The sequence below is a fragment of the Helobdella robusta genome (genome assembly GCF_000326865.2).
Source record: "Helobdella robusta unplaced genomic scaffold HELROscaffold_36, whole genome shotgun sequence".
Taxonomy (NCBI): domain Eukaryota; kingdom Metazoa; phylum Annelida; class Clitellata; order Rhynchobdellida; family Glossiphoniidae; genus Helobdella; species Helobdella robusta.
Window position 1 is genome coordinate 867,514 of NW_008704742.1, and position 26,719 is coordinate 894,232.

The 26,719-nt window shown below is 33.2% G+C and overlaps 1 protein-coding gene across 1 annotated transcript in view; it reads right to left on the reverse strand.

The window, feature by feature from the left end:
• The window catches only part of HELRODRAFT_83308 (hypothetical protein), a gene marked incomplete at both ends in the record, with an annotated part of 53,262 nt that overhangs the window by 25,633 nt on the left and 910 nt on the right, over positions 1-26,719 (reverse strand). Inside the window, 11 exons of the mRNA XM_009023422.1 lie at positions 614-717; positions 2,079-2,191; positions 5,905-6,054; positions 6,392-6,469; positions 7,759-7,852; positions 9,475-9,560; positions 11,424-11,504; positions 13,121-13,231; positions 14,610-14,710; positions 14,776-14,884; positions 15,148-15,330. Coding sequence (XP_009021670.1) covers positions 614-717; positions 2,079-2,191; positions 5,905-6,054; positions 6,392-6,469; positions 7,759-7,852; positions 9,475-9,560; positions 11,424-11,504; positions 13,121-13,231; positions 14,610-14,710; positions 14,776-14,884; positions 15,148-15,330 — 1,210 coding nt within the window. The remainder of the gene's footprint in view (positions 1-613; positions 718-2,078; positions 2,192-5,904; positions 6,055-6,391; positions 6,470-7,758; positions 7,853-9,474; positions 9,561-11,423; positions 11,505-13,120; positions 13,232-14,609; positions 14,711-14,775; positions 14,885-15,147; positions 15,331-26,719) is intronic.

Consider the following 26,719-nt stretch of genomic DNA (forward strand, 5'->3'; position numbering starts at 1 on the left):
GCCTAAAAGAAATTGAAAAGCAATTGAAATTGGCATAAGGTAAAGCATTAAGTTTCGATGGGCAGCCAGTTGAAATTTTAATAATTGGATAAATAGTGGATCTGGACTAATCGGTAGACTTGTCCCGGTTTATAATGACATATGGAAGAACCAATCAATGCCAAAAAATTTAAAAGAGGCTTTCACTGTTCATACTTCATATGAAAAGCCTCCACGAGATTTCACGCACCAAATGGAAAATAGGGTACATAACACTGAAAGTGCTGAAAAGATATGATATCATTGGTATTGTTGCTTTCATTCTACGTGCAAAGTGTTGTTGAACGGGTCAAAACATTCGCATGCTGGACTCAAGATTCCTAAAACATGGCCCTTGCCGAAAAAAAGCGGCGCGAACGCGAATTTTAAAACCTTGGTGTTGCAAAAGTGTGGATTTGTCAGTACTGTCCAAACCGGCATGAAACCAAGATTGACTTCTTTGCTTACGAGGAGTCACTCCGTCGACACATTTATTCATAAGTGTGCGCGTATTTGTTTGCTAGGTACGAGGTTTCTTTGATACACTGAGTATTGTTAAAAATAAAATTAAACTCGTAATAAAAATTTGAAATACCTTCCACTTCTTCTTCCTGATCATCTTCATCAACTTCAGCATTAAAATCATTGGTTGCGGATTTTTTTTCTTCCATTTTGCCAACACCTTGGGTTTTCAATTTTCTTTGATCCTTTGTTAAATGATAAATACAATTATCGATTGTCAACCTGAAAATATAATCGAGAAATGATCAAACCGTTCAAAACAATTATCAAATTCTGGTTATAGAAAACATAAAATATTATTCATTCCATAAATGTTTTAATGATGAAAACTAACATCTTCATCTTTTTAATAACAATATTGTCGCGAAATTCTCACTTGTTTTTTTAAATTGCTATTATTTTTTCATAAATAATCCAATTATATTTGATTAGCGAATTAGTACAGAAATGAAAAATTCTCAGTAACCAGTTTCAGCAGAAAATTTAAAAAAACTGTAAAAACAAAGTGAGGTGATCTCAAATTATGTGGAGGGTACACATAAGATTAACTTACTAAAAAAGTTACTAGAAAGTTGAGAGTTGACTGGTTGTATGAAGTTCGTATTGAAACATGATCGTGTTATGAATTTTGAAAAAAGATATTGAATAAAGACATTTAAAGGTAGAAAATCGAAGACACAGAGAGATGTAATATGAATCAGCTGGAGAGGGTGATATAAATGTAGACAGGGTGGACTTCTGAATGATATCGATAATCTTTGTTGGAATATTACAAATCGAATTCTCTCCATTATCTTCGTTCTTTTTGTGCGTCTTCTTATAGTCCTCTTTTTCATTTTTTGATTTGGCTCCTACGTTAGCTCGCTTTCTTGTTTTCTCTCATTTTGATTATTGTAACTTTGTTTTTTGGTACATCCCACAAACTCATTTCTTACCTCCAACGTGTTCAAAAGTAACTTGCAAAATTAGTTTTTGATGCTCCATATTACACTTCCAACTTAAATTGCCTTATCAATAACATCGGCGTAATACATTTAAATATCATCTATCAATCACTAAATAAGCACCAACCACCTTATCTTTATACTCTCTTCCCCAAAATGTTAGACATCATTCTAGTCATCATCTTCGATCAAATTCAATAACTAACTAACTAAATTCAACCCGTTAACAAATCCGATTTTGTTAATCGTAGTTTGTCTTTCAATGCTCCTTACTTCATTATGCAAAAGCCTACCATCATTCATTCGACAGCAACCAACATCTCTTCAAAAAACATTTAAAAAATTATTTGTTTCTTCAGATAATCTGACGTGATACCGTTATTAAATTATCCTAAGCGCCTCTGACGCTATGCTTAGGGTGCTGGAGAATTGACATATACTATTATTGTTATTAAAATTTTTTGAAAATAATAAATATGCACTAGCATCAGTTTCTAATATATTAGAAATAGTGTATGAAAGTAAAAAATACCTTTTAGCATATATTCAAAAAATGTTTCATTTATAAAATTTCTAACCAAATCATGCAACAACTTGTCTTTGATATCTTCAATTGAAATGAGATGCAATTTAAGTGAATCTTGTAATCGCTTGGCAATACTTGTCTTACCCACACCTGGCGGTCCTATGATCACCATCTTCAGTGGCTTTTCAATCAAATAAAGTTTTTAATGAAAAACATGCTATAATAACAAAGTTAATAATTGCATCATTAGTATTCAATTCAGTTTTTGTTTTATGTGTCTGTTTACATTAGAAAACTTCCAAAAGGAATGGGTGCCCACGCATTAATACTAGTTGTTTCAACAATCCCGAAAAACCCAGCAGTTCATCAGAGATTTGGAAGTTGTGATGATGAATGATACAGTGGATTCAATCAAGACAAAAACTGGTGTGATTATAACAGATCGTACTATGCAAATGCAGCGGTGAAGGAAACACTTTCTTAAGCAGTACGCGGTGACTAATATCGTGACTGACACCGTTCTCTACTCCATCTTAGAGTTACCTACCATAGTCGAGTTGGACAACTTGCTTACTGAAGAGCTCACCAAAGCCATTGACCGCCTAACCTGTAAAAAAGTGCCAGGGAAGATCTTAAAAAATCTGAGAGAAGCTCTGCCGCAGCCAATGCCTGGGTTGCTCTGTCTTGCTGAGAGCAAGATCACATCCCTCAAGATTGAAATTCCAACATCATCACGTTGTCAAAAACAAAGGCGACCGCGATTAATGCGACAGCTATCGGGAAATCTTTCTCTATAGCGTTTTTGTTAATGTGTTTGCTTGTGTTATTCTTGTCCACCTACAGCTTCTTGCTTCTCGCTTTTATCCGGAATACTAATGCGGCTTTAGGGCTGGCAGATCGACGGTTGACATGATCTTCTAGCTGCGGTACTTGCAGGAGAAGTGTCGGAAAAGGCAGATGCCGCTCTACATTGCCTTCATTGACCTGACAAAGACCTTTGATTTAGTCAGTCAAAGCGGACTGTTAGTTTGTTGCAAATAGTTGGCTGTCCTTCGCGACTGCTTGCAGTGATCATGTACTTCCACGATAACATGCGTAGATCAGTCTATCACAATGGTGAAACATCCGATCTTCCCGGTTGTGACTGGAATGAAGCAAAGTTGTGTCCTCGGGCCCAACATTTTTGGTATCTTCTTCTCTATGTTTCTTTAACACGCTTTCAGAAATTATAGTGAAAATGTGTACATTAGAGTATCCTAAAAAAAAATGAAAGTTTAAAATAGTCAAGTCTCACCCTCTTAAAAGTTTCGATGTGGCAAATTAAATTAAACTGTGCAATTTCATATCATTTGGACAAGGTTTAAGGGTCCCACAAAGCTTTAGATGCTTCCTTGATAATATCCTTATGTGAAAGACTGGACGTATTCTACAACAGAAAAGAACTTGGGAAAGAAATTATTATGGATGGCTTGTCGCCACCATATGTTCGAAATTTTGTTGGCAGACGTATTGGCAGTAGGTGGTCCAAATACTTTGGACCACCTACTGGCTCAGATATACAGATTTTAAAGCATTTCAGAAAAAAAGTAGCTTGATCTTAACTATCATATCATATTCCTCATGACACCAACTCCTTCAGTAGGTACCAGTGAAAGAGTTTAAAAACCTTTATTTCTCAGCAACTAGATATAAAACACACCAGAGAAGACTGCAAAGAATTTCTTATTTTTGCAGGATTAATAGTCGGGTTAGATATCAAATATTCAACTCACAAATTTGGGGCCCTTCATAGAGCCTGGTGGATGGTAAAAGCTGTGTACTAATTTAAGATTGAGCTTTTATTTAATGGCAATGATACAGTATTTCCATTGACAATGCGTGAACTGCAAGGATTAAAACGATTAAACCGCTTTGTAATACAAGTGTATGTATATTCAACCGTGGTTTACAAGTCGATTAACTTCTGATGCTCCATACAACGATATTTTATTAAAACAAAGATTGAATCAGTACGATGTTGCAAAGTTATATGCCGTTGGTATCAATATGATGAAAAAACACTCATCCGGGACTAGCAACTCTTATTCTTTTCTCAAGCCATTTGTCAGTCGAGCAAAATCCGAACTGCTGAAGACCATGATAAATAAGAGGATCTCATCTGATCACATCTATAATACTTCCACAAAATATTTCTGACCTGGCTATATCACGCTCTTTCTTTCAGATAGCAGATATCGATGACAGCTTTCTAGAAGTAGGTACATGTTATAAATTAGCCGAAAACCGAGTCTTATATTTCTTAAAGAACCTATGTTGTGTAAATGATTGTGCTGAAAGAGGTGTATCATGAATTCAAGAATTTAATAAATCTACAAAAGATTTTTGTTACAGGTAGTCGAGAAACACCGTAAGGAATTTGTGAAGTAATCGGACTGAATTGGTCAATATGTAATTATGTAAGAATTTTTGTAGTTTGTGATGTTTGGTCCATATATAATAAAATTATTTATACAAAAATGTACTTGAGTTATCTTTTATTCAACATGAAAACATTAAAATAACCACTTAAAGCAGTTTTCTTACGGTAAAATGGTCGCCGAAAATTAACGCAGTGTATCACGATATGGAAGATATAATTAAGCCTTTGAGAGAGATCTCAAATCTATTTAATCGATCTGAAAAAATATGTGATGACCCTTTAAAAACATAGAAACTTTCTAGAGGGTGAGACTTTAACATTTCAAAAAGACTCTACAACTTGGCCCGTTTACGTGCCAAAACCAAATTCACCAAAGTGTTCATTCGTGAAATGATTTTTGCTGATGACGCTGCTTTAGTGTTGCACACTGAAGATGGACACCAGTGTAGCTATTGGCGTGCAGACCCTTCCCAAAATCACCATTGATGAACATACACTGGAGGTTGCTGAGAACTCTACCTTCTTTAGGTGCAGCATTTCAGGATCTCTGTTTGCAGATTTTGAGGTCAAAAGCAGGATCACCTGGGTGGCCACAATAATTTTTAGTCTAAATCAGGGAACATGGAACCGTGAAAACTAGATTATGTGTCTAGCAGGCCTGCGTGCTTAGCACTCTTCTATATGGTTGCGTTACAATGACCGCCTGTATGAGACTTGAGAAAAAACTCAACGGCTTCTATAAGAGATGCTTGCGTCGACTTCTGGGAATCAGATGATAAGACAAAGTGCCGGACACCGAGGTGCTGAAGCAAAAGGCATGAACAGTTTGTATGCGGTTCTCACTGAAGGGCGTCTAAGATGGTTCGAACATGTTTGGAAAATGGATAATGGTCGTATTCCCAGAGATTTCATGCACGGTGAGCTGGTCGAAGAAAGTAAAACAACAGAGCATCCAAGACTTCGGTTTCATGACATTTATAAAAGAGACATAAAAAACTGCTCCATTGATTTAAGATCTTGGAATAGCTTAGCAGATAATCGCGCGGTCTGCAGGATATCGGTCAAGCAGGGTGCTTGCTTGTGGAGATGAAGCGAAACTGTAATGATGTTCTAAAAAATCCAGGCGGAAACAGCGTCAAAATCAACTGCAGAAGTTGACGGCCTTTATTTGTGCTAGATGTGGTTGAGTTTTCATTCCAGAATTGTTCTGCCAAGCTATTCTCGACGGTGCAGGATCCACTATTGGTTGTAGTTTCACCATCGTCTTTTGAGACAGAAGAATGCCGATATAGATATGGGTTATGCATCTTCACCACAACAATGTATTGAAATTTGTAAAACTACAGAATCATTTAATTTTGAAACTTTTATATTTTAAAGAAACTACAATAAAAAATAGCCTCGAACATCGGCAAAAAAATGACAGATGGCGCATTATAAATCTAATTTTACCATAGTGGAAAAGAAAAAGCTACCTTTAGTCCACGTTCACTTTTGAATTCTTCAATAAGTTGTGGCATATTTTCAACCATTCCATTAGAATTCGCCCATTTAAATTTAAGTTGCTCGTTGAAAACGGAAGCTGATAATCTCAAATCCAAAGTTAGCATGTCAACAAATGTTGTCTGAAGATGTTAAACACCATCAAAGTTACTAAATAATAGCTCTAGAAATAAAAGGAATTACATAAAAACGCAGATTTCAGACCAAAATAAAAATTATAAAAGTAAATTTCTTTGCCATAAAAAACACTAGGGACAAAAATGACCATGAAAGCATATTAAAATTGAAATAATTAATCAACTAAGTTATTAAATTAGAAACTGCAATTCGATTGTGCATAATTAAATACAATTGCAGACGAAAAGCATTAAAAAATTAAATGTTAACAAAAGAAACAAATTATTATTAATCTTCAAAATTTTTTCAAATTATATAAAAAACATAATTAACTAAGCCAACATTTAAGTCCTCAAACTGAATGGCCTCCTCAGGTTTGTACGACTGAATTGCACCCGACCCCATAGCTTGATTCACCGACTTAATGGTATAAAATAATTTGGGATAAATTTTTTCAACATATAAACAGAAAATAAAATTATCAAAAAACATAAATAAATATGAATAAATGTTTTAGCTCACATTCATTTAAAAATGAAATAAATTTTTATCTGGTACTTTAACTAAAAAACTAACGAATGTTTTCTAAAATTTAACGTCGTTTTAACAATGTTATAATGTACGATCAAACGCCACGCCAACATCGAAAAAAGCGAGCAAGCCTTAGTCTTCTTAGTTAACTATCTAACATGTCTGAAATTAAATTACCTTCAACAACTTTTCTGTTTAGTGATAACGGAAAATCCTGGTTGAATTTTTGTGAAAAACCGTGGTATCAATGAAAATATCGGCAGCCAAGTCATGCATAAATATGAAACACAAATACATGAAACATTGCTAATTCTTAACAGTCAATGAAAATATTGACCTTGCTAGAAACAAATTATCTTAAATGTTGCACTGATGTTCATGTAATATGTGTTCGTGTGAGTAAAGGAGTAAACGGATAAGTAGTTTTTTTGTCAAGGATATCAAATTAAAATTTATCTGCAATTTAAGAGAATAGTTATAGAAACCCTTAATGAAAAAAGATCTATATCGCAAAATGTTAATTAAAAAGTTAGAGCCATCACCATAAAAATTAATTCATGTTTTGATTAAGCAGGAGCTGTTTTAATAAATTTTATTTTTAAAGCATTTTGGTTCGCATCAAGTTGAATGTTACATTACTTGCGCTAGATTCTCAAGATTTTAAAATTTTCCACAGTCACCGTTCGACTTAACGTATTCAATTAATCATAATCAGTCAAACACTAACTCTATTTCATTATCTTTTTCTCTCGCACATTCACACACACACACACAAACAAACATGTGTGTGTGTGTGTGTATAATATAAAGCATTTTTTTTCTTTTTTAAAAACTAACTTGAGTAACAATTTTCAAAGATCTCTATTTGCAATTTCAAAAATTTTCGTAAGAATTGTATAAATTTTACGTTTTTTAACAAAATCCAACAATAGCAACCTCTAATCTACATTTCTTCTAATCGCAAACAAACTGGATTTTTTTGTTATTTCATTTTTTAACCATATTTTTATAAACATTTGTTTTTACTATTCTTCTGAAGTTCAAAATGGGTAGCTGAATACATCTCAACCTGGCCTTAGCCTAAACGCTTTAGAGAATGTTGTTAAACAATTTTGTTTTGTGTCTAAAATATTTTTCGGAAATAAAAAAAATTTTAAATTTGTAAGCAAAAAAATCACCTTGGTAATAGACTTTAAAGTGTTTTGTGATTGATCAACTGCAAGAATGTATTTGTTCTTTGGAGGTAACTTTTCAATCAGATTTTGTAAAGTTCTAAAACAAATTACAAAATTTTTTAAATACGGTATAAAAAGCTATCCCTCAATGCGTCAGTGCATGTTTTTTTTGCAAAATTTTACGTTAATTTTTTATCTATAAACAATTATTACAATTATATAATTAATAGAAAGACGTGTGCGTACAAATGAACATAAAAACACTTAGCTGCAAGTGCGTGACAGAAGTGAGCATCGGATTGGCAATTTCGGAAACTAAAATCTAATAAATTGAGAATCAGTGCACGGGAATCAGGAAAAAAAAGGAAATGAGAAAAGCAACATAAACTAGACTGTTTTTTAATTTTTTAGCAGTCATTTATATATTTATTACTATTCACTCTAAAATATTCCTCAAAGGAATTTAGATTGAAATGTAAACCTCACCGGACTTGTGCACGAACAGCGTCAATGTGATTGAGAAAGCATTAAAGCGTTAATCAATATTTAGGTGCAAATGCGTAGAATTGCGAATTTCTGTGGCTACCATGGGAATCTCATGAAAGCTGATAAAACGGGAATGCAAGAAACCCAAAATCAGTACATGGAAATCGACAATGAAAAATGGAATAAGTAAAATAATAATATAAACTAAACAGTTATAACTGATAACAATAATAATAATAACAATATGCTGCGTTTGAGTCAAGTTACATAAAGTTACACTAAGTTACCTGACTGTTACAGCTTCAAATTATTTATCCAATACCCGAGTCTATACAGTTTTTAAAAATATATTAAAATCTTTTGCATCAATTGCATCCTGAGATCAGTTACTCCAGTTATTGACTATACGATTTCTTTCTCATTTATCTAGCGTTGTTGATCATAAAAATAATCAACAAATGCCTAATCATCACCGACACATTCAAATAACATATAATTTTTCTGATTACAAAAAAACACAAACGAATCAGGAAAATGTTTGCATGATTTTAAAATTTGATCTGATGAAGTAATCAGATCAAATTTTTGTGATCGATAAAATATATAAAAAACATCCAATAGTAAATTTGAAAATACAATTAAGTCACTCGAAGCATTGTTTCCCCAGCGTTGGGTTAATTTCAAACTCAAGGGGAGCCTTTCGAAATGTTCTCATGAATTAAATTAGTGAACGAAATTGAATAAATTAAAAATACATAAATTAAAACTAAAGGTCTGCTAAAGTTTTAATAATCGAAAAACAAAAAAAATCTAAATTTAAATTTTTTTCCAGAAAAACAAAAATTTTTTTATTTGCTTTTTTAATGCTAAAAACAAGATATATATTCTACATAATTTTTAGGAGGAGTACAGAAATTTTTTCCCAGGTTCGGGTTTATAACACAAAGAAGGCTGAAAAATGCAGACTTGGTGACAATAGTTACATAAAAATCTATCATGATTGGCTGAATTTGATTGTGTTGTAACTATTTTTTTCAAAACTATGAATATTAATTAATGAATAAAAAAAAACGTTTGGTTGGAATAAACCTCGTTAGTTTTTCAACAGTTCAATTTCTAAATTTTCTTTTACACGAAATTCCACTATATTTTAAAAAACTTTGGATAAAAACTTGTTTGCGTAATTTATCTATTATAGCCTGATATATTTCTTCAAAATACATTAGTATTTACCTTGCCAAATCTTTGATGTGAATAGTAGGCAAGAAGTTATCGCCATCATTAATGAGTGGCATAATTTTTTGATTCAACCAAGCAGCCTGTTGATTATAATTCATTAACTTACACTGATTACATTGAAAAAAATGAAATTTTAATATTCATTACAACTAGTGGCCTACCGAAAGTACATGATTTTCGAGTCAATAAGGCCTGTCGTCATCTCTACATTTTCTAATAATGTACGCAACCCCCATTTCAATCCTCGTTTATAGTCTCCACCCGTTGTTGGTCGGACATTTTTTATTCCATTTATCAGTTTCTGTCTCCAAGCCGATCCTCCTTGAGACCAAGTGCCTTCAAGTCCTCCTGTATGATCTGCGTCCAGAACTTTTTTGGGCGCCCTCTTGGGCTCAAACGCAACCCCCATTTGCACAAAAAAAGAAGTCACCAGTGAGCAATTCAAAATTTATGCATGCGTAACGACTCGATGTCAACAAACAAAAAAACAAACGAACGAACAAACAAACAAAGGTTTCAAAAGTGAATCGTTCAATCAGCTCCTTTTCAAACAAACGCTCCTGTTTTATTGGAGCTCTCAAATAGATATAAGAGATTATGTAAGCGGCCTGTTATCAGAGGTAGGCATGCTGAAAGCTTCGCTTTTCTCCTGCGCATTCTACCAAAGAAATCTGTTCTCACTTAACTATTATTTTTTGCAATGGTAGTTAATAAGCTTGTAAATATTAGGATGGTGGGCGTCGACAGAAAGCTGAAACGCATGCCACCTCTTAATCGAATCGATGTTTTGTACCCGATCTCGAACATTCAGAAGTATCACCGAAAATCTGTCTGTCTGCGTCTGTGGTTTCGTTTTTGGCGGTCAGAATAATTGTGCTCTTAGTAGTCCCCCTTAAATCTCCCTAAAACATCTGGACTAGCTTCACTTGGATTTTCAAAAACTGTAATTACGTATGTAAAAAACAGTCGGGATAAATAAAAAGGCTAGCAGCGTCTCGACATATAAATGTGTGTTCATCATTTTAGATCTAAAGCTGCAAGATCGTATCATGTATTTTGAGGCTATAGTTAAAATGAATTAAACAGCCGACTTTCAATAACTGATTTTAAAAAATAAGTGTTTTATAAGATCGAACTTTATAATAACTTTTGAGATATTTTAAGCCTCCAATGCTTCACTATACGCTCTCCCCTCCTCGATACGCCAGTGGTTAAAACTCAACTGATGATCGGTCACAAGCCATAAAGTCATAAGAACTAACTATTCACTGCGATTATATAACATTATAATTATCATTATTCAAGAGCAATAACCAGAAGCACAGTCTCCGGTCATCGATTAATTCTATCTTTTATCGTCCTTCATTTTTGCGTACTGCTTCCCTCTGGCCCTTTTTAAAAAGAACATTTCCAATAACTTCAGATGATCTTTGGATATCCCGTTTTATTAATTAATATCTTAGTATCTTGTGTAGTTTTTATACTATCTAAATCTGTCATTAAAATATTGCCATTCAACAACTTCAAAGCCGGTACCCTTTCACTAAAAACGTGGCATTTAGATAACTTCCTCCAATTAATTCCATAAAAGTCTGAGACGATATTTTCTGGTACAAAACAGCCCCTGGCAAAATGTTCTCTACCATTGAGTTGAATGTGACCGTTGCTAAATCATCCCTTCCTACACCACTTACTCACTTCTTAACGCCTTTCTCATTCCAAACGTAATTAAATTTATACGCCACATTCGCCCTACTATACTTGTTGATACCTAATTGAGAGTTGATGCAACTCTCTTTTATTTGATGTTTCATCTGATATAATCTTTTCTTTTACAGCCAACACTTTTAACACTTTTTTGATTTCAAAAATTAGCATAAAATACGGCACCAGCAAACTTGATAATAACAATAATGATTATAATAGATAAGTAATATTATCACTTTGAAAAGATAATGAAAAACATCTTCTTTATCTCCATAAATTAGCCCAGGTGCAACGATGTAAGCATTAAGAGATTTTTTCTACGAAAAATAACAAAAGTCTTTTGACTTTTATATCATTATCTTAAAATCGAACATATAAAAAAAATTCAGTAATTTTACAAAATTGAAGTTAAGATGAACGACCTAGATGAATAAACTATATAATTTTATTTACAAGATAACAGTAAAATAAGTGTATAATTTATTAGATTTTTTAAATCAAATCAAAAATGTTATTTATTGGTTAAAATAATCGGTTGTAAATTAGAAATACAAATAACGACTATAATTAGGCCAAGAAAAATCTAAAATTCTTTATATAAAAAACATGCATATAAGAAATTAATATCTTAATTACAAGAATTTACAATATCACAAGAATTTTGTTTTCTTTCACAATATTAAATCATTTGAAAATATTAACCTAAAAACGACAGAAACGAATGTTCTTCAAATTAAAAAATTGTTAGCATTGAAAAACTGAAATAAATACATTGGAGCAGTGATAGAAAGTAAGGAAAAAATCACAAGTCAGTTAATGTGAGACCATTTTTATCGTTTAATTAGTAACTATGACAAATTTAGAGTTACAGATTTATTTTCACAATGTTTAAACAATTTTTCTTGCTCGGTTATAACGATTTCGGGATCCATGAAGTTTAGCGATAGTCAGATTATTTATATATATCTACCTTTCCTAATTTCATTGTATCTATTATTAATTAACGTGCTTCTCTTTTTCCGGCAAAGGGTTCGTTCAGGCTTTTTTCAATAAATAAATAAATAGACAACAAAAAACATGAAAGCAAGATTTTTCGAATTGAAAAAAAGCAGTTTTAAGATTTGACAAGTGGATTAATTTGAAGATGCTTCAAGAGAGTAAACAAAGTATCATGAGCCAGAAGTAAGTGTTTTGAAGCCTAAAACATTTAAGGACTAAACATCAAGATAAATTAAAATTATGTAAGCAAATTAAATTATGTAAGCAAAAAAATAAATTGTAAACAAAAATGAAACGGAAATTACGCGTGTTACAGAAAATGTTAGCGTTATAAGAAGCCCTACTGGTTATTAAAATAATCAGGCTTCAAGAGTGCCAACGTTGTAAAAGGAAAGAACTGTTTGTTCAGCGGAATATTCAAAAAAAATTTTTTAAAAAGTAGGAAGCCGGATTTTATCCGAATACTTATAAATGAATATAAACAATTATTAAATATCGATCATTCGCCTAGAAAGAATAAAGACCAAAGAAACAATGTGTACAACTGAGGAGAGCAATAAACGATCAAAATCAACGAGGATCGAGCAGCCATGTTAAAAAAATTGAGAAAAAATATCGATGTTTAGAAAAGGAATCTTGATACTTCAAAATTGAATAATTTAGAATAATTATTTACAATTTTTTGCAACAATGGCAATTAGTTTGAAATCTTAATGCAACAAACATCACTATAAATTAATGATCCTACAAATTAATTAAAATTTCAAGTTACAAAATGTTTAAAAAAAGTCGATCAGATCTATCTGTCAATATAAGCAGTGCTCAAACATAAGCAACTTGATAAATAATAATAAAAGTTGAATAAAATTAAAAAAAAAACAAGCCATCCGACTATTTATCAATGTTAAAAATGTAAAAACATAATAAAACAAACTGTTCTGCCATACTGAAGCAACATTTTTTCAGTATTGTAAAGTTCTCTATAATGTTTATGTGGTCTCCTTCTGCGAAAATCTTCATCAGAAAAAACAGGACTGATATCATCCTTAAAATTTGTTTAACCTTGTGTATGATACTGTACATATTCGATTTTGGATATATATTTTTAAGAATTTTAAAATTTAACAACCGCAAAATATTTATGCAAAATGCCAGTTTAAAATATCAGTTCAAAATACCAATACAAGACATAATAGTCGAAATTAATAATGTCCTGCATTACAAAAACTGCAAGCAGTCGGGAATTTTCAACTTCTTTTCGCCAAATTTATTGATTGATTGATTTTCGCCAAATTTATAGCATGAAGCAAATGACCGTTTTTAAAATCTTTAAACCTAGGTACATCAACCAAATTAATAAAATCAGAACAGAAGAGAATATCATAATCAAAGGAATGTCTAACGGTTGTTTTCATGCACATAAACTTTATAATTTTTTTAAATGTGAATAATTCCAGTAAAATATAAGCAATGAATATAAAAATTTGAAACGCAGTACATATAAATTCAAATTCTTTTGATGAAGCTGTATAATTTCACCAAGGATTAACAACAAAGGTTCAATTTTACTTTTTTTTAATATCAGTGGCATTTTTTATAAGATATTTACTTTGTTGTAGTTTCAATTTAAAAAACAACACTATAAAAAATATCATAGCTCATATTTAAACCCGGCTGGCATTTATTGAAACAAAAATTTATTTTACTGATTTAACTATTTCTCTAAACTAGAGCTTACTTTTCTAATTTGATCACATTAACCGGCTTCCTCTTTTTGATTTATTTTCATTTTTAAAGTTTTATCAAAATTTATTTGAAACATAGCATTCGAGCTATTTCGAACTTTCTCAAACAATACATATCAACGTTATACTCGTCAGCCAGAACATTATCTGATCAACATTTTGTGGTGCTCAATATACTAGTCAGGTATCATAGAAAATGTCAATCTAAAATTTTGATAGTCTCTATATCAGCAGTTTATCGCTGTTTGTCTAACGCCATTAACAAATCAAATCATGTTCCTGTTGATCAGTCCTTTCACATCCATTTTTTCCCATTTTATAAATATTTGCAATTTAGTACCGTTACTTAGAATTTACAAAAGATTAGTACTTGTTTTTTGATAAAATTTTTTTATTTAACCAGCCCTTTATTTTTAAATAAATCAGCATCAAATATAGATTAAGGTTGGAGAACCTATCAGTTATATAAAATTATATTACTGAAAAACTGAATTTTCTTCAAAATTTCATCAATTTTGTTTACATTTGCACCAGCAATATGAAGTTACTTAAGTTTAGTGAGAAAATTAGATTTTATTCGACTGTTTAACTATCTATAAAAAGACTTGAACGTGATAATGTTAATAACAACAACTATTATTGCTATGATGATGATGGCTGTATTCAAGTAAACCTTACTATTTCAGCAGACGTTATAGATCCCCAAGTTAAAACCGAGCTAATGATAACAAAAGTTTTCTTGGTAGATTTTTCCATTTTCAACCAATTTTCAGCAAACTCTGTAAAGTATCATTTGAACATAAACCGCAATTTTATAATTAATATGAATTAAAGTAAAGCTAACTAGTGGCCATTTGAAAAGCTTCTGCATTTTGAGACGAGTCAGAAACAATGTCATAAATGATAATATCACATTCTGATAACGTTTGAAACAACTCTAATGCATTCCTATTCTAATTTCATTATGGATTTATAAAATGTATGTGATAGAAAATGAATTAATTGATGAACACGAGAATACTTGGGTATAAAACTCGTTTTCATTCTATAATTAAAATTTTTTTAAATATTTTCGTGTTGTTAGTCCATTATTTACCATATAGGCAAGTCATAAAAATAATAAAAACGCAGATGAAAAAGAGAATAATTGTTAACGAAGACATTTTAAATTGTCATTTTAAATTTTAAAAACACGCTAACAGGATTTTATACTAACCTGAACAATAGATTGAACAAAATGAGGTTTAGACTTCTGTGAATCTTTTAAAGATCCGATAATTCGATAGGATTGGTCACTTATAGGAGCTGCTGGCTGAGAATCCTTCTCTATTTCTTCTTCAAATTCTTCTTGAAGATCTTGCTCTAATAAAGTAATGCCAGCCAAGCAAGACGATAAAAACTATAAAAAAATTTGATGAGTTTATATTTGTCTTTCTTTCTTCAATCATGTTATGTCGAAAACATTTTTATGTAAAACACACACACACACACACACACACACACACACACACACACACACACACACACACACACGCACGCACGCACACGCACACACACACACACACACATTGTCTGTTAGGTGTTCAAAGTCATGCATTTTTTGTCATGGTGAGAGATGGTGTACTTTATACAAAAGCAGGTCGGAAATTCTCGCCATATATATATATATATAAAATATATATATATATACATATATATATTTCAAAAATTCAACACTACTTTCAACATGTGGATCAAGATTCGCCTAGAAAAGCAAACAATGGCTATTTTTTTGCATACGTACCACAGACAGGCGAATCAGAAGAGATAAAAATAGACTTCTGGGCTGTGTTTTCTGACACCATCTCAACAATACCAAAATCTGAAACAATCCTGATTGGATGCGATCTCAATGGCCACGTTGGAAAAAAAACAGATGGTTTTGACAACGTGCATGGCGGTTTTGGCTATGGTGAACGAAATGAAGATGGCAACCGCATCCTTGAGTTTGCTGAAAGTCACGGGTTTTGTTTACTGAACACATATTTTAAAAAAGGTTGGAACATCTCATAACATTATATCGCTCATCGGTAGCACGTGCAGGCCGCATTTTGATTTGCTCGGTATTTTTTCTTAATTTCATAGTTTAAAATCGAGTATTTAGTTTAAATTTAATTTCATTTGATAGAGAAAATTTTGACGAATATTTATATATATATATATTTTCTCCGTTTAAAAGTTTAATTTAGTGCTGTTTTTGCTGTTTTTTTTTCGTTTCGGAACTCACCCCGACAACGAACAAACACAACAATCAAATTAATATGGTTTCAAAATGTACGAAAACAAAATGTGTGAAATCAGGTAAAGAAAATTTGCAATGCATTCAATGTTTTCAGTGTGAAAATAGTTTTCACATAAAATGTGTTGGTTTGAGTGATGAAGCTTTTGAAGTGACACGTAGTTTCGATAGTTTTAAATGGTTTTGTGATATTTGTCTGAAGAAGTTATGCAACGTTAAAACTCTCTCTAAAATAGTCAGTGACAACAATGATGAAATCAACTTAAAAGTCGAAAAAATTAATGAAATGAACGGTTTGCTAAAAAAGGAACTTAAATTGATGAAAGATATGTTGAACAGTAACAGTGCAAAATTAGATAGCCTCGATAGGCCTGATAGCAAGTTATCTGCCGAGATCAGCACATTCAAAAGTGGTTTGAAATCTTCTTTTGCTACTGTTGTTGGCCAAGAAATGAAAAAAAACATTGAGTGTGTCAATCTGGAAGTTAAAACGGTTAAAAGAAAATTAACTGAGTCAATCGATATAAAAGACAGAGAAAGAAATATAATAATTTTCAATTTACAAGAAGGTGAAGATGATAAAATTCGTGTTAAAAATATTTTGTTAGAATTGTCAGATGATATAAAAGATACCCATATAAAATATGTTACAAGACTTGGAAAAAAAAAAGAATCATCCATGCGTCCAATATTGATAGTGTTGGATAGTTTGATGTCTAAAGAGACTGTGATGAGAAATGCACACAAATTGAAATTAATGTCGGTTGATCTGAGTAAAGTCTGGATTAGCAATGACCTGACACCTGAGCAAAGAAGTGAATTAAAAAACTGGTAGCTGATGCAAAATCGAAAGAAGCGGCATGCAAAGAGTCAGAGGTTCTGTGGGAAGATGGCGGATTGTGAAGTTCAGAAATTAACTGATGAGGGTGTTGTTGATGGGAGGACCAGTCGGAGGATGATTCATGCTACAGCTCAAAAATTAACCATGAAAAATTACAATGATTTAAAAATTGGCCTGGGGCTCCTCAACATAAGATCTATAATGTCAAAATAGGAAAAGGTGTGTGATATAGTTCGTGGAGAATTGGATATTCTTGTATTAACTGAAACATGGCATGGGTCGTCAGATGAGTTTGCTGTTCGATGTGCGATGCCCCTTGGTTATAAGTTTGTAGATTACGTTAGATCTCACGATCCATATCATGGCGGAATTAAAATTTATTTCAAGAAAATTAAGAAATTGTAATTTTTCATTTATAAACCTGTTGAGTTGCCCGCCGTGATAACTTTTGAAGCTGTTGCAATTAAATTGAGAATAAACAAATCTGATTTTATTTTGTTATCAATTTATAGACCTGGATCGGTTCCTCCTTCACCATCGTTCTTTTCAGAGCTAGTGAATGTTTTAGAAGTTTTATCGCTGTTAAGTGATAAAATCGTTGTTGCGGGAGATTTTAATGTTCATATGGAGAGAAAAGATGATCCAAACACAGTCTCATTGAATGATGTTTTTGACTGTTTTTAGTTGGTTAACAGAATTAACGAACCAACGCATGAATTAGGTGGTGTTTTGGACTTGATCGTTACTTCTCGCTCTTTTCCTATCTTTAATAGTTTGATTTTTCCCAGTGGAGTGTTATCAGATCATGGATTAATCCAGGTTTGTTTGTCAATCAATCAAGTTATAGGTACGAGAAGTAAAAAAATGGTTCGATCCTGGCGACGCATAAATGAAGAAAATCTCGCATTGTTAATTTCGAAATCCCCGAAACGCTGTTAGAGATTTTTGTGAATGAATTGAGGAGAATTGCAGACATAATAGCTCCAGAACACGTGGTTGAAAGTCGAGATGATTCGTTGACGCCGTGGTTTGATGGAGATTGTTCAAAGTCCAAGGCATACTGTAGAAAAATGGAAAGAAAGTACAGAAAGACTTTAAATCATCATGATAGGGAGGTGTGGAAAAATGCTCTACGATCAAAAAATATTTTATTCGCCCAGAAAAAAAATGTTTTGAAAAAAAATCATTTTTGAAAATAACAAAAATCCTAAAAAAATTTGGACTGTGGTAAATAAACTGTTGTGCAAAGAAAAAACTTCAAATTCATCTACCAATTTTGAACCGAACGATTTTGCTACATTCTTTTATGACAAAATTAATAATGTATGAGAATCGATGGTGTATGATGAGAAGTTTAATCATTCACTTGGCGTCTGCTGCAGCAACTTGTTTTCAGTTTTTCCTGTTTATGACAAAAGCGAAATTGTTGAAGCAGTTTTGAACCCTCCATCTAAAACATGTTCACTGGATTGTGTTCCTTCACACATTTTCAAAAAATATGTAGGATTGTTTTCAAAATATTTGACTGATTTTATAAACTTATGTTTACGTACTGGTGGGTTTCCGGCTATGTTAAAGCATGCAACAATTTCTCCTCTTTTAAAAAAGGAAAAATTAGACAATTCTGATCTTAATAATTATAGACCGGTTTCAAATCTGTCGTTCTTGTCAAAATTAATTGAAAGATTAGTTTCTAAGGAGCTTATGAAACCTTTAAATAAAAACAATTTGTTACCGGTATATCACTCTGGTTATAGAAAACATCATTCTACAGAAACTGCTTTTATCTAAGTTGCATGAAAATATAAACAACAGTAAACCATCTCTTCTTGGATTCTTAGATATGAGTTCGGCATTTAACTGTGTCGACCATTGCATTCTTCTGGAACGTCTTAATCATAGATTTGGAATAACTGGCACTGTCGAACAATGGTTTCGGTCGTACTAAACAAACAGAACTCAGCAGGTAATCTACAAGAATAAGACCTCTTCGGTTCAAACGATAAGATTTGGTGTTCCACAGGGCTCGGTTCTCGGACCGATCTTGTTTATTCTTTACACCTCTGAAATTATTGAGGCGATCGGATTACATGGTTTGGAGTGTCATGCATTTGCAGATGATATTCAGCTTTTCGCCACAGAATCCTATAGCAACTTCCATCTTGCAGTTGATCGTTTTGTTAAATGTTTGGTCGAGATCGAGAAATGGATGGCAAATAATCGTCTTAAGCTCAATCAAAGTAAGACGCAAATTCTTCTGGTTGGAACTTGGCAACAGCTGTCTAGAATTAAAATTAATTCAGTATTCATTGAAGGCTCAAATATAAACTTCATTCCCAGAGCTACAAACTTGGGTGTCATTTTTGATTCTAGACTGGCAATGACTGAACATATCAAGTTTTTATCTGGTACTGCAACCCTACAACTGCGAAAATTAAAAATAATCCGCAAAAGCTTAACCAAAGATGTTATTCAAAATTTAGTGCATTCGTTTATTCATTCTAAACTGGATTACTGTAACAGCCTAATTTATGGTTTGCCTGAAAAATCGTTATCTGTGCTTCAGTCAATTCAGAATCGTGCAGCTAAGATCGTGGTTGGTGCAAAAAAGTTTGACCATGTTACCCCGATATTCAGAAAACTGCACAGGTTGATGATCAAAAAAGAATTTTGTTAAAAATAACAACAATCATGTTCAAATGTATGAAGGGAATAGCGCCAGTTTATTTGAAAGAAACGCATGCACCGAAACAACTGTCTTTTAAAACTGTCTGCTTAAGGTCTGATGATAGCAACTTGTTATGTGTGCTCCAAACCAACTTGAAAATGGCTGAGAGAAGTTTTTCAGTATGTGGACCAGCCGTTTGGAATAGTCTACCAAGTTATCTAAGACAGCCCGAACTGACAGAAAAATTGTTCAAGAAATTATTGAAATCATTTTTTTTTCATTATAAGATTTGGTTTATCGTTGCAATTCAACTGTTTTTTTTTAGACAGTGCTTTTGAGAAACATTTTGTTTGTAATTAGCGCAATACAAATTTTCGAATAATAATAATAATAACATACAAAAGTGGACCATCTGCCACGCAAATTGAATTCTTCGCTGTCAAGCAACAACACCGAAGGCTATTCAAAAATATCAAAGTTATACCTGGCGAATCATGTGTCGCCCAACATAGACTCATTGTGGCAGACCTGGTTGTCAAACTGTCAAAACATAAGTCTAAACAAATGCCTCGGAAAATCAAAACGTGGAAGCTGAAAGGCAATATTCATAAGAAAAATTTCAATAGATTGTCGCCACAGTTAGACCACCAATCGCAATCCAGTGCAGTAAAATTTTTCGTGATAAGAACAACTATGCAAGACGTCAAGTTGCACTGGCTCGGACAGATCAGTGCAGAAAGTGGCTCACTAAAGGTAAAGGTAAACAAATGAAATCTCTGTATCGTAAATCTCTGTATCAAAACAAGCAAAGCGTACGAAACAAGACATAGTTGGTGCCTCATGTATCAAAAACGACAAAAATGAGATGGTTCTTGAACACGATGACGTCAAGATACAGTGGAAAGAATACTTCAACCGTCTGTTAAATGAAACAAATTCCATCAATGTCAGCTTAGACGCTCCACTCACCGAATGTCCGATTCTAGACATCACTGTAGAGGAGCTTACATATGCTCTGAAAGCTATGAAGGAGGGAAAGGCAGCAGGGCCCTCTGGACTCACAAATGACATTATCAAAGCATCTGGTACTGCAGGTATCCAAACGTTACTACAACTTTGCCGTGAAATCTGGAGAAATTGCTCAATGCAGACTGAATGGAACTATAGCATGACAGTTCCGCTATACAAAAGCAAAGGTGATCCATTGAACTGTTCATCAAATCGGGGTATACGTCTGTTAAAACATTCCCTGAAAATTGTCGAGAAAATCATTGAGAGAAGATTAACGTCGTGCATCACAATCGGAAATTATCAATTTGGTTTCCTAGTGGGAAAATCAACAATTGATGCAATTCACATCCTTCGGCCATTGCAAGAGAAGTACCTCGCAAAGCATCAAAAACTATCACACATTTTTGTAGACCTTGAAAAAGCATTTGATCGAGTTCCCCGTGAAGCAATCAGGTGGAGTTTACGTCGACAACTCATTCCAGAATATCTTGTTCGACTTGTGATGGAAATGTATACGAATACTAAGACTCTCGTCAGAACAACGGTTGGAAACACAGATGCATTTGATATTGGCGTTGAAGTTCACCAAAGCTCGATACTTAGTCCACTGTAAGTTATAACTGTGATGGAAGAAATCACAAAACCGATACGCACTGGTGACATTTGAAATCTAATATATGCTGATGATGTTGTTTTAACAGCCACGTCTGAGCAGAATGCAACACAGATGTTTAAAGATTGGAACACCAGACTGGCAGATCATGGATTCAAAGTCAACATCAGCAAAACCAAAGCAATGTACACTGGTGAACTCATCCAATCCACAGCTACTGGACGATGGCTCTGTCCAGTTTGTAAAGCTGGTGTAGGTAACAATTTAATCAAGTGTCAGCAGTTTAACCAGTGGTTTTACAAACGTTGTTCAAAAATAATTGGTAATTTATCTAAAGTGTCCAATTTTGTTTGTCCTGCTTGCATCAATCCACAACAACAAATTCGAAATAGCACTATTTTTGAAGCCATTAAAATAGAGAAAGTCACATCGTTTCAATATCTAGGGGATGTTCTGGATTGTACTGGAACAGCTGAAGCTGCCGTTCGAGCTCGCATACGTGCAGCCTGGAATAAATGGCATCTCATTGCCTCTATATTGATGCGGCGTGACATTCCACTACCACTACGATCAAGACTTTAAATCTGTGATACGTCCAGTGATGTTATAATGGGCAGAAACATGGCCAATTACAACCAAACTGGAACAACATTTCACCAAACCGATATGAAAATGCTCCGATGGATGCAACAAATTAGTCTGAAGGACCACATCAAATCTACCGAAATCCTGCGTCGTTCTGGTTTAGAGGATATAAAGAACGAATGCCGGCAACACCGTCTGCGGTGGTTTGGTCATGTCAAACGAAGTGGAAACAGTGCCATAACATCTCTTGTAGATGTTAAAGTACCTGGCACACGTCCCAAAGACCGTCCAAAAGAGTCCTGGTCGCAAAAAATCGAGCAAGACACGAAAGCTTTAAATTTAAATGAAATGTATACAACAGATCGCCTAATTTGGCGCAAAAAAGTGATGGCAAAGAAAACAACGTCCTACCTCGGAGAACTGGGTCTCTGGACGCTAAACGAAAATTGATTGATATATATATATATATATAAATATATGTTGGTAATAGACCATAATTTTTACAATATTCTATAAATTCTACCGAATGTTTGGCGTTATTATGTTTGTAGTTCGTTTTTTCGATTTTTCTCACTAAAGTTTTTTGGTGAACGTTTAGTTTATTAAAATTCAAAATAAACTTATTTTTCGAATTCATGCTGCAAATAAGGCCATATTTCGATTCCGAATGAATCATCGTCAGTGCTCCTTGTTGTATATATAGGGAAATATTGACTTTGTCAAGATTAACTTTGACGTTGTAAAAATTAACTTTGGTGTTGTAAAATTGAACTTTGATGCGAATTAGGTGTCAGGTTTCTTAATTGGCTGGTCATCTTCTTTGGTTTCCTTTTCTTCATCGATAGCATCATATTCTTCTTTGTCACTATTTACGATGCTAGTTTTTATTACTTCTTTGTTTTCGTTGTTGGTTAAGCGCCGGTTGGAAGTGAGGTTGTCATTTTTTGTTGTATATTTATTTTTGGTTTATTGATGTCGATTAGGACTGCTTCTGCAATTTTAAGATGCGTGTAGTTGCTGTTCTGGTATATTACTTTGGTGTTGCTGTCGAGGATTTCACGACTCAATCACAATTAGCCGTAAAGAAAAATGGAGCATGCACCCTGCTGCAACAAAAATTAGGGCGTAACGTGCTTCACATAGCTTGCCGTCACCGCATATCTGAAATAATACTTGAGCATGCGTTTTCTGCATGCATGTCGTCTAATACGTTAGGTCCAGAAATAGCACTCTTCTTGCGCTTTAGAAATGAGTTCAACAGCATTAACCAAGCTGATTACAATACAATTGTGGATGATGAAAGCATGAATAGCAAAGTTGAACAACACAAAGAAGGTATCGTTAGCTTTTGCCTAACGCAACTTGAACAATTTCAGCCAAGGTGCGATTACAGGGAACTACTGGAGCTTTCACTTATTTTGCTGGGAGAGACACCGCCAAGGGGAGTCAGAGTTCTGCAACCTGGAGCTCTGCATAGAGCACGCTGGATGGCGAGACTAATATACGCCTTCAAATTGTACCTGTATCGTCATCAGTGTCTGCTGACAAGAGTTGAAGAAAAGGGAATCTGTCGCTTCATCGTTTTTGGCATCTGTGCGTATCTTAGATCGAGGTTCACGGCTCCAGATCTTCTTAGTGCCGCTAGGCATGATCTCCAGCTGGTAAAGAAAATCCAACAATTCAGAGATGTAGACCGTGAAGTTTCTGTTGCCGCTGCAAACGCACTTTCTAGACATCTATGGTATGTTAGCGAGGAACTTGTTGGAGCTGCGTTTTTCGATGATCAGATTTCTCATGAGGAGAAAATGTTGATGGTTGATGCTCTGTCAGTGGAATCAAAAACAACCAACGACTTCATCAAAAGAGTGCAGATGAATATTAATGATATATCTGATGAAATATCTGTCAAAGACTTTGTGTCTTCGAACACCATGCAATTCTTTGCAATCCTCGGACTGCCTCACTCATTTCTAAACAAGAGACCCTCCGAGTGGAGAGAAGATGAACAGTACAAGAAAGCTTTTGAAGTTGTAAGCGGTATAAAGCCAGTCAGTGATTTTGCAGAGAGAGGAGTTGCTTTGATGCAGGATTTTAACAGAGCAATAGTATCGTCTGAAGAACAAAAGCAGTATCTTCTGCAAGTTGTTGAGTACCATCGTACCCAGTATCCAAACCCAAAGAAAGAGACATTAGTGGGAGGAAATACATCTCCTTAACAACTAAATGGTCTAACAGTGACACTGGGTACTGGACATAATAACTTTATCTGGTAGTTTGTAACAGTTTTGTCATGTTTTGCAACAAAATGCTAATACGTATAATTAGGTGGTAGCACAGGACACTTTGATTCGCTTGGGCGACCTCTAAATTTTGTCTATGGTCAATAAAATTTTATCATATTACTTGTTATATATGAGAGAAACAAATAAAAGTGTAAGACCTGAAAAATTACGCGTTTTATTTTTTCTAATGTAATTGGGGACCACCCTAATATATATATAATATTTCAACCGTCTGTTAAATGAAACAAATGTCAACTTTGACGCTCCACTCATCGAAGGTCCGATTCCAGACATCACTGTAGAGGAGCATACAGAAGCTCTGAAAGCTATGAAGGATGGAAAGGCAGCCGGGCCCTCTGGACTCACAAATGACATTATCAAAGCGTCTGGTACTGCAGGTATCCAAACGTTACTACAACTTTGCCGTGAAATCTGGAGAAATTGCTCAATACCGACTGAATAGAACTATAGCATGACAGTCCCGCTATACAAAGGCAAAGGTGATCCATTGAACTGTTCATCAAATCGGGGTATACGTCTGTTAAAACATTCCCTGAAAATTTTCGAGAAAATCATTGAGAGAAGATTAACGTCGTGCATCACAATCGGAAATTATCAATTTGGTTTCCTAGCGGGGAAATCAACAATTGATGCAATTCACATCCTTCTTCATCTGCAAGAGAAGTAACTCGCAAAGCACATTACGATTTCGTCCCACGCTGGCCTTAACCATGTCTTCATGCAACTATAGTAATATTTTATTTAATATTTTTATTTACTCAGCTTATTTTTCGTTTACAACCAATTAACTCAACAACTTAATATTTGAGTTTATAAATGTACCAAAAACTATTAGAAATTAATTAGTGATGTAATAAAATTTCATTACATTATATACAACGTGAAAAGTCTCTCATTAAAAAAGACGTAGAAAGACCTAAGATACTTAGATCTGAAGTTCGCGCCGCTCTTAACAAAATGAAATCAATTAAGGCGCAAGGCCCAGATGAGATATTTGTTGAAAAAATTAAATGCCTTGATGAATTTGGCATTGAAAAAGTGATGGAAATTTTGAATGAGATAATAACAGCGGCAAAATCATGACATTTTTGAATAGCCTTCGGTGTTGTTGCTTGACAGCGAAGAAATCAATTTGCGTGGATGATGGTCCACTTTTGTATGTTATGAGATGTTCCAACCTCTTTTTAAAATATTTATTCACTAAACAAAACCCGTGACTTTCAGCAAATTCAAGGATGCGGTTGTCATCTTCATTCCGTTCTCCATAGCCAAAACCGCCATGTACGTTGTCAAAACCATCTATCTATCTATATATATATATATATACATATATATATATACATATATATATATATATACCAATTCCAATATATATATATATATATATATATTTGGTATTGTAAAATTGAACTTTGATGCGAATTAGGTGTCAGGTTTCTTAATTGGCTGGTCATCTTCTTTGGTCTCCTTTTCTTCATCATAGCATCATATTCTTCTTAATTATATATATATATATATATATATATATATATATATATATATATATATATATACATATATTACAATACTCAACAATGGATAAAGCAATATTTTTTCAAGTTCAATTACTTATATTACTTGAATACTTCAACAAATTGACTGAGTAAAAGATATTTTTGTGCATGTAACGCTAATAACTTAAATTGAGTCAAATATGAAGAAATGTAATATACACAAAATACATCACAGAATTTTATACCAAATAATCACAAAAGTTGATTAATATACATACAAAAAACGCCTTTTAATAGTGACACTAAAGAAATGTTAAGCTGAAAAGTTTGTCATATTTTTCATTAATCTTTAATTCAAATTTTAACATTAGTTTTGAGTACACACTACAACGTAATTGATTGGGTTAATGTAAGGTGGCTTTGCCTGATGACATTTAAATCTCATCATTGTCAATCTGACTATTAAATAGTTTTTTGATTGATTTTATGTTTCAGTAGCCAAAAAAGGTAATATGTTCTCAAAACTAAAATTCATAAAAAAAACAATGTCCATGAGTACCAAATGTCAAACAAATTATTTGCATAAAAATAAAAACTAAGTTATAAAAAATAGCAATAAGTGTTGTTACTAAAACCAAGTCAGTAGGGATAAACCAAATAATTGGCCAAAATTTGACATTTTTGAAGGCCTAATAGTGGAATTTCCGTTTAAGACATCAAATTTTTTAGATTCCAAAACAAAAATTGTTGATTGTTTATTGCTAGCAGAAAATTTATTTGGCCATCCCATCATAGCTTTTAAAACATCTAAATTTGAATAAGATAATGAGTGTTATCTCAATTAAGTGGTTTTTGATAAACATAGTATTTTTTTTAATAGTTTGCCTTTATTCTAAAAATAAAAATTCTAAAAATTATTCTAAAAATTAAATCTATTTTTTACAGAATTTTGGATTTATTAGTATTAGGCCTTTAGCTTCACCCAAAATGTGGATT